Consider the following 10,078-nt stretch of genomic DNA (forward strand, 5'->3'; position numbering starts at 1 on the left):
GCTCCTATCTTGTTAGTTATTTTGTATGGTCTAATATAGAGTGGTTGTAGCTTACCATTTTTGACAAAACATAAGACCCCTATCCATGGTAATAGATTCAATAATACTATGTAACAAACTTGGAATTTGATAGTCTTCATTCTTTTGTCGGCATAGTTTTAATGCCTATCATGTGCAACTCTGAGCCTTTATCTTATTCGAGTTACCTTATCTATTGTTTGTTGGATAATTTCAAGACGGGCTAATTACTTCTTACCAACCTCCATCAACAAACACGTGTTCTATATTTTCTTCCGTACAAAGCTTCATATGGTGTTGTTTTGATATTTTTGTGATAGTTGTTGTATGGAAACTCGATAAGGGGTAAATGCTTATCAAAATGATCTTTTAAGTCGATTGCATATACACTTCAAATATCTTCTAAGGTCTGAATAGCCTTTTCCCACTGACTATCGGCTTGGGGATGATATGTTGTACTCATCATAATTTGTGAACCCAACTGTTTTTGTAAGCTTTTCTAAAACTTGAAGTAAAACGACGATCTTGATATGATACAAATGAATACTGGCACATCATATCTTGAAACAATTCATCTAAAACATCATAAATGGCCTCTGTGCTTTCCAAAAATATGGCATATAGTCCATAAGTTCAAAAAACCTCTCAGATCCTATGGTTTCAAAACTTTTAACAAACAATCATTTTTGCTAACCCCGTTAGCTTTTGGCGGTTAACTATTATTTGATTATAATATCTGGATGGCATTTTCGTCATTTCATTACCACAGGAACCATTTATGAAGTTGTGTCTTATTTAATAAAAAAAGAAAAAAGAAATGTACTATTTAATTTTTAAAGGGTCTCTCTCTCTCTCTCTCTCTCTCTCTCTCTTAGTTGCAGGTTAGAATCCAAAAGAAAAAAAGATATGTCTAACTCTTACTCCTTCAAATCTAATTTTTGCAGGTTTGAGTGTAAAGAAAATGAGAACATTGTTTTTTTTCTTTTTCTTCTGTTCATGATTCCTCTATTGCAGTTGTAGGTGGGTAGTCTTTGGAATTATTTTAGTATTTCCACTTTAGAAAAATGCTATGTTCTTCCCGACCCTCATCATGCACATGTGTTGTGATGACAACCGAAAAAATTGCAGCTCCTACTCGTCTTCTTCCTTATTTTTCCGTCTATCTATCATGGATGATAATGGTAATCGATCTATCATCTATCACCAACGTGAATATGGTGGGGGTTTCTCAATGGATTATGTGACAACCGTCAAATTTCGGTCAAGTCAAAGTCAAACAAAGTCAACAAGTCAAACCGGTCAACTCCAATAACCCTTGTATGTTAGGGTTTACGTTATGTAATCACTATACAATTCGCTATTTTAATGAGAAATCATCATTTGGAAAGTTCATGTGTTTGATTTTCCTTAGCCTTAACAGTGCTAAACAACGAACCAAAACGATAAAACATTATTGCACACTCATCGGGAGTGTGTACGACACTAAAACACGGTTTAACAGGGTTTACGAACCTTGCGTTATGAAGCCGGACACTCAAATTAATCACAAACGAAACCTCTCTAAATCGTTTTCACTCTATCTCTTTCTATTTGAAATCTCTCCCAAATCTCTCTTAAAAGTTCCCATAACTTTTTGGAATCATTCGGGTCATCCCGACCCTTAACCGGGTCAAAAACCACTTGAAACGGGGTAAAAACGGGTAAAATAGCCTTAAGGACCCAAAACGGAAACTTCATGACCGAAGCCTCTCATCCGAGGCCTCGGATCCGAAGCCTCTCATCAGGACCGAAGCTGAAGCCTCTCAGGAGACCGAATCCGAAGCCATCAGACAGCAGCCTCGCATGCGAGGGTCCGAAGTCTCGGCCCCCATCCGAGAGGTCTCGCAGACGGCCCCTTTTTACCGGTTTTTCGACTACGACTTCGTTTTAACTCCGTTTTTCATTATTTTAACGTGGGATTTTCACCCAAAACTTTATTTTATAAACTAAGGCCCCAAAATATATAAATCTCCAGGGTTTTTATAAAAATATATTAAAAGAATTAGTGGTTGAACTAATTATTGAGGGAATATTTGCTTTTCCTTAATTTATGGCAAAAGCAAACCACCACCACCTCACTCTATGATTAGCCACTCTTTCCCACTACCCCTTGTCACCTTAGTGGACCTTTACACCCAATCTCCAGCTCTTCCCACGTTCTAAGAGCTGGAGAATTGGTCATCTCTCCTCATTCTCATTAACTTCTTTCATTCTACACTTAGCAACCAAAGAACACTCTCCAAAATTCTCTCATCTTTTCTCTCAACTTCAAGAACTTCAAGGCTTTCTCCAGGGATTTCTTTCTTCAATTAGTAAGTATCTTCATCATTCATATAATTATTACACTCCATTCTACTCAAATCATTGATATCTTACACAAATTCCATCTTATTCGGTGTTAGATTCTCGAATCATCAAGACATCTTCTTAGTGTTCTTGGGTTGAACACTTCCTCTCTCTTACTTTCATCTACTGAAACCACATAGGGTGAGTTCATACCCCTACATTTACATGTTTTTCTTAAGTTTTAAGGGGGGAATACAAGTAAAATCATCAAGAACACAATTAAATTTTTTCTATCAGATTACATCAGAAAAGATGAACTTCGATCACGGACTGTTTTGGTCAACTTAAATATTTTAGTTTTCAAAACTGTTCCAGGTGTAAGTAGTTCAAACTCTTAGCTTTAAAATGGCTACTTGCACATCTCCATATGATTTTTCTACAATTTATGGTGATTTTTACAAAACTGCCTATCATTTCAGAGGCAAACCCGGACCAGTATGTGATTATGAACATTTTCACCTCTGTTAGAGACCACTAAAAATCATGATAAAATTTACGAACAAACTAGACTCATATTGCAAACTCTCAGAATTTTCGGATTTGGATTTAGAGCTTTGATGATTTTTCTATAAATTTTCTAAGAACAGTAACAGAAACTGTATACAACAAAAAGTTGCTGTCAATTTCATTTCACCTTGTAACATGTTGAGCAAGGTGTATATCTTTATGTGATTATATGTTATTGCAATATATGACATTTTATCTTAATATTTAGACACACATCAGTTTACAAATGGATTTGGACATATAAAATATAAAGAATAACAAGTGATTATAATCAAAGTACAACCGATACATTCAAACATTTAATAAACTATTTTGAATATAGTTTGCATACATTACTACGTACTACCCTTGGTTGATAAACTATAATAGGTATAGTTTATGATACATTACATAACACATACATTTAAAAAGGGTACATTTATACAAAGGATATTTCCATTAAGCAAGGTACGGCCATACGGTACCAAGTTTTCATAACACGTAATTCTGTTAATGACTTTATGAAACATTACATAACACATACATTTAAAAAGGGTACATTTATACAAAGGATATTTTCATTAAGCAAGGTACGGCCATACGGTACCAAGTTTTTATAACACGTAATTTCGTTAATGACTTTATGATACATTACATAACACATACATTTAAAAAGGGTACATTTATACAAATAAGATTTTCATTAAGCAAGGTACGGCCATACGGTACCAAGTTTTCATTACACTACACGTAAATTCGTTAATGACTTCTGTGAGACATTCGCTTCAAATTACCATTAAGTCCTGTATTGTAACCAGAGTCTCCTTGAGGGAGAGCGTGATAGTTGTGTATAGATCTATATTGGGTCTGACAAACCCACACCTTAGCTGCATGCAACAGCTAGACCGACAGGTCTGGGGTGACAAATGTCATAACATTTCCGACGCCTGAAGAACGTCGTTTTAGGCAACCTTGGTCATAGTATGGTTATAATAAACTCACATAAAGTATTAATAAACATTGGAATTTACGGGAACTTCATTAAAATTTAACGAGTTTATGTCGATTTAAACTTGCATTGTTTTACTATAAATATGACAAATTACTTGTACATTTCGGTCTTTGGGTTTTAAGACTACATTTACACATTAAGGAAAATATTGGATTTTCTAACACAAATACTACTTTTACAAACGAAAGGCTTTTAATAATACCAAACAAAAGCTTATGAACTCACCAACCCTTGTGTTGACACTTTTTCAAACAACTTGTATTCTCAGGAAATCATTAAACAGGTAACCAAGTGCATTTGAGGATGGGACGCTAAGGCGTCTACTATTTCATATGTTGTCAACATAATGTAATTGATTCGTAAACATGTAATTCATACAATGATGTAACTTTTTCAATTATATATATGTTGGTTGGGTTTGCTTGAATTACTATTACAATTGTTGTTATGATACTATACATGAAGTCCTCCACCCCCGGACGTTTCCACCATCCTTGGTTTGGGGGTGTGACAGATTATTGTGGTAATGTGGTTTGGTGGGTGTAGGCCCACATATCTCTCTCTCTCTCTCTCTTTTCTTTTAAACCCGACTTTAGAGCTGAAAAGGAGAGGATGATTTGTCAGATCTGCAAATGACGAATCAGGTAATGGTAAGGAGAGGATCCAACTGATTAACGATGAGAGAAACCCATTTCACCTGGACTTTCATTGATTTCACTATTTGTATGTGTGTGTTTTTTCATTTCTGGAAATCGACCTTCGTTCCTAGTGTTCATGACTTGGCACATGATGAATACTTATGGGATTTCTCATTCTATTCTATCTCAAATACGATGTAAACTGATGCTTCAAAAGCCCACTCCATGACTGCTCCAATTATGCAGGGGTACAAATGATTGATTCCAGAAATCATGATTTTTGGTTTAATGTGTATATTTCTCATTTTCTCATAATCCCAATTGAACTCATATATATGTATCGGGTCCAGCTCCAATTCAGATTTCAGCTAGAAGAGAAAACACAAATTCTATGGTGAATTTATTAAGCTGCACATCAACTGTCGTGAAAATGCCTCCATAAAGCTATCACATCTCTACTTGAACTCTCACAAAAATAAGCAAAAATAAAATAAAATGAGGGACCATATCTTGGGTCTAGCTTGGGCAAGTTTATTTGTGTATTCAATAATAACTAAGAGAAAGAGAAACCCTTTGAAAATTAAATAATATTTTTTTTTCCTTTTTTATTAAATAAAACACGACTTTATAAATGGTCCCTGTGGTATTGAAATGACGAAAATGTCATATGAATATTATAATCAAATAAAAATAATTAACGGTCAAAAGCTAACAAAATTAACAAAAGGGTAAATTACACCAATCGTCTCTCGTGCACATGCCAAAAAGCGTGTTTAGTCCCTATTTTCAAAAATTAACTCCGACCGTCCCTCATTTGCTTAAAACTTGCTAACTTCGTCCCTTATATGTGTTTTTGTTGCGAATCTAGTCCACTCCACATTTGAAATGACCATTATGCCCTTGGATATTTATTTTTAGTTAATTTTAATAATATTTATTATTAATAATTAAAAAAAAAACAACTCTCGAATATCTATCTCTCTCATATGCATGAAAATACCACCACCACGTTCGATGTAGTCTCTCTCTCTCTCTCTCTCTCTCCATTCTTCTTCAATACAAAACACACACACACACACAAGAAGCCATCACATTGACTTGAAGAACCTCGATTCACCTTCACGTTGACTTGAAGAAGCCATCAGACAACAAATTGAATCCTCAATGAAGCTATAACCTACATCACAAGGTAAATTAGCCCCCGCCGACTTACACCGTCTATGAGGAAGATGAAGTGGCGGTGGACGGAATCCTCCTTGATCTGGTGACGGTGGACATCACGTTCCTCGATCTGATTCCGTCAATCGAAATCCTCTTTCTTCTCCTACAACTCGTTAGTTCCAATTTGCAGGTTTAGGGTTTAGTTAGGGTTGATTTGCAGGTTTAGGGTTTGATCTTTGAGGTTTGATTTTTCCGATTTGTAGGTTTGGGGTCTCGCCGGATCTGTGTGGAGGAAAGGGGTGGGATGGTTCCAGAAATTGAAGTCGAAATCTAAGTCATACATTGGTGGTCGTCGTCGTTCTTGAGCAATCGACGAGTTCAGACCATGGATGGCGACTGGAGAGTCCAGATCAGGCGATTTATGTGACATTTATAAAAACACATATTGCAGGGGTAGAAACGGGCTCCTGGGATTCACCGGTGGAAATTTTTTGTTGGTTTGAGATACGAATGATCGCCGATGATGTATCAATTTTTTGAGAGATTATTTTGGTTTTGGATGTATCGATTTCTTGGTTTAAGGTCTTGAAGAGGATTTGGAGTCGTGGAGTAATGGATTTGATTTCTTGAGAGATTATTTTGTTTTTTTTTAATTTAAAACTGATAAATAAATAAAAGAAATGAAAAAAGAAATTATTAAGGGTAAAATGGTCATTTCATGTCAATAGGGACTAAGTATGCAAGAAAAAAACAAAACAGGAACGGTTCGAGTTAATTTTTGAAAATAGGGACTAAACACGCTTTTTGGCATGTGCACGAGGAACGATTGATGTAATTTACCCTTAACAAAAAGACCGGTTGTTAAAAGTTTTGAAACCAACCATGTGAAAAGTTTTTTTAAAACTTAATGATTATATGCGAGATTGGATAGCACAAATAAACAAATAAATACCAATGTTTCTCCCTTATAATACGTTGAAATACTCGACCCGACTTGATCCGGAAGTTGGATCCATTGGGAACGAATTGCAAGTTATGATTAGGGTTTTATATATCGTCTGCTGTTACGGAAGATGGTGAAAGAGTGAACGGAGCTGAAGCGACCTAAAGGGAGAGACAAGCAGGAAATGGGTTCGCGAGACAAGGATCCAACGACGCCTCACCAACCCCTTCTAAGCAGCCTCGTCGTACGCCCTACCGACAGCGGTGGCGGTGGTGGTAGCGATTACGAGCCAGGCGAAGTTCGCCGCGATCCGCCTCCTTATTCTCGTTCTGATCGATTTGCTGAAAACAACCACGGTTCGTTCTATCGATTCTTTCCGTTTCCCCTTTTACTCGTTTTCTATATGTTTATCTTTAAATTGTTTTAAAGCTTAGATCTGCTTTTATGTCTATTGCTATCAGAAATCGTTCATATTATTAATCATGAGGCATATATGGTGGTTGTTTCGTCTCTTTGTTTTCCCAATTTTTTGTATCTGTTTTCATTAATATTAAATTAGGTCAATCTCCTGTTTGGAAAAGGTAGTAGAGGTGGTCTAATCTTTGTTTCTATACAAGGTACATCTAACCAAATGATTTTTCATCAACTTCTCTTATCGATACGTGATGAAGCAAAGCAACCCTTATATATATTTTTTTTGAAAACTAAGTTAGAAATTGTTGAAATTGTGTTGACATGAGATAGAATTCTGGGACTAGTCATGTTTATTAACTAAAGTTACTAACTTAATCCATGAGGGATTTGAAACACTATGAATCAATATCCTTGTTTGTTTGAAACTTCCATGGTTGTAGCTATGTTTGAAGATGATTTTGACCATTTCCTTATACCTTTGGTTGTGTGGAGCAGTAGTCATTTGGAGTGTTCTATTTGTGAATGATTTTGCTATTGTGTTTTACAGCTGAGAAAAGACGGCTGGTGCAAGAACTTGAGGTCTTGAGGAAGCCAGTTATTTTGATTTGAATGCTGCTATATATGAATTTGGTTGTGGGACTTGTTTTTTGGGTTTTGAATTGGGATATTAATTAGGGTTTTCAAATGGGATCAAAAGCTGACATGGGGTTTTACATGATTGGTAATGATGTCTGCTAAAATAATGCTCCAATACTTATCGATACCTCTTGAAGAACTTGCTCCAGCTACTTTTGGGAAATGGAATTTGGGTATTGCTGCCTTGATATCATCAATTGCAGGAGAGTGTGCTTTTGTGATGCCAACATTTTGGTTCAAAAGCACTTTCATATTATATAGTTGGGTTTTTTGAGCATTAGGGTCCCTAAGGTGGTTAATTGGTTAGTTTTTAGGTGTAGTTTCCATTACAAATCGGGAATAATGACTTACTGGAGAAATCTTTCTTATCTATGAAAATATCAGCAGAGGGGTCTTGATTCTTGAAGGAAGTGAATAAATGGGTTGTGTGAGTTTTACTGTTTACAATTAAGTATTGGGATTTTTATTTAGTGATCTTTATAGGGTAAACATGAACCCAAGAATATCAAAAGGTACATGAAGAGCAGTTAATGGAAATGGGGTGTCTTCTTTGCTAATTAATGTTCTTAAAAGACTTGGTTAAAGTTGATTGGATTTGGATTTTGGACAAGAAACAAACTTGGTTTTTCTTCTTGGTGTTACTCTGTTTTAATGGTTTGGGTTTAACTGGCTTTTCAGGGTATAGAATGCGTGCAGGTTCTGCCTCCCCTGTTCGCCGGAGGAACGGGAGCCACCACTACAGTCCTGACTATGATCATTCAGATGGCCCACCACCACCGCCGCCACCACCACCCCGCCACCGTGGATTTGGTAGAGGGAGAGATTCCGGTAGGTTTCGTGACCATTCACCGCCGCCTTACGGCCGTGGCCGGTTTGGCGGTGGCGGCAGGTTTGGTGGCAGAGGGTTTGATGGCGGCCCTGGTATGTGCCCGGGTGGTTTCAGAGGTGGTGGTGGTGGTGATGTCATTCCTAGAAACAACCCTAATGTCCGTCCACGTGAAGGTGATTGGATGTGCACAGATCCCACGTAAGTAAATTTCAAATTTAGAATTTAAAATTGCAGAAATAATAAAATACTAAAAAAAACTTTGATTCTTGTATCTTTTTCAGATGTAACAATTTGAACTTTGCAAGGCGGGAGTATTGCAACAACTGCAACAGGCCCCGCTATGCCGGACCCGGAAGTCCACCACGGAGGGGCTACCCAGGGCCGCCACTGATGGGGCGGCGGTTCACCGGACCGCCACTTGACCGGTCACCGGGAAGGTCATTCAACGGGTACCGATCACCTCCACGGGGTTTTGGAAGAGATGGCCCGCCTAGAGAGTTTGGAATTGGTGGTCCGATGAGACGTGAAGGAAGGTTTCCACGGGATCATCATAATCATAATCATAATCAGAGGCCGGATTACTTTGAAGATGAGATGAGAGAGAGGGGCAATAACAGATTTGATCATAGGCCAATGGTGCCACCGCCCGATTGGGGAAGAGAGAGAAAAGGGTATGACAGGCGGCCGGTATCTCCGGGAGGGCCACCACCGCCGACGGCGGTGGGGCGTGGCAGTGGACGGTGGGTTCGTGATGAGAGAGAGAGGAGTAGGTCGCCGGTTAGGGGCGGACTGCCGCCACCTTCGAAGGATTATAGACGGGATGCATATGTGGATAGGGGACGGGATGATCGAAGGGGTATGGGTCGTGATCCGTATTAGTATTAGTATTTAGATAAGATTGATGTGATTCATGTGGTTTTTGTAGTTGTGAACCACATCATAGACTATTACTATTGTGTGGTTTTGAGATGTGGTGAAATTTGGTTAGATATTTGGTACATTTTAGTTTGAGAATATCATGCATCTTGATGACAAGGGGTTTTGTGAAAAGACTGCTGCTCATTTGTTTAATATGCATCTATACATAGTTACATTCATACATACTTGGGGTCTTTTCAACTTGAATATTCAAAAAAATGGTTCTCAAGGTTACTTGATTTGATTGCTAAAATGATCATATTCTAGTAAACGAAATAACAACTCAAGGTCATATCTAAGTCAAGAAGCCAACTTCAACGATGCATGACATGATTTTACTCATAGAGAACATACATAAATCAAACATAAATCCACCATAGGACAAGGATAAAATCTCAAATCTCAAATACAATAGAAGTGGAATACAAGTTCAACGTCAGATAATTAGGTTTCTAGCTAGGCGTGAAATCATATTGTGTTCGGGTTTGTGGCTAAATCATATTGTGTTCGGGTTTGTGGCTTGGCGGTATAATTAAACGTGTCACATTGTTTAATGCTAACCTGTATCTGCCAAACACGAACACGACCCACCTACCATGTTTTATTATAGACTAAACTGCACAAATGGTCCCTGTGGT

The 10,078-nt window shown here is 37.5% G+C and overlaps 1 protein-coding gene across 1 annotated transcript; it reads left to right on the plus strand.

Moving 5' to 3' along the window:
* Positions 1-6,692: 6,692 nt before the first annotated feature.
* On the plus strand, positions 6,693-9,572 carry LOC145114935 (RNA-binding protein-like protein). Its single transcript, XM_079051060.1, has 3 exons — positions 6,693-6,999; positions 8,372-8,720; positions 8,804-9,572. Exons 1-3 carry the CDS (start codon positions 6,828-6,830, stop codon positions 9,399-9,401), a joined length of 1,119 nt encoding a protein of 372 aa, XP_078907186.1. The 5' UTR covers positions 6,693-6,827; the 3' UTR covers positions 9,402-9,572.
* Positions 9,573-10,078: the final 506 nt, after the last annotated feature.

This window comes from Lactuca virosa, chromosome 5, assembly GCF_052849685.1.
Source record: "Lactuca virosa cultivar CGN04683 chromosome 5, Lactuca_virosa_CGN04683_v6, whole genome shotgun sequence".
Lineage (NCBI taxonomy): Eukaryota > Viridiplantae > Streptophyta > Magnoliopsida > Asterales > Asteraceae > Lactuca > Lactuca virosa.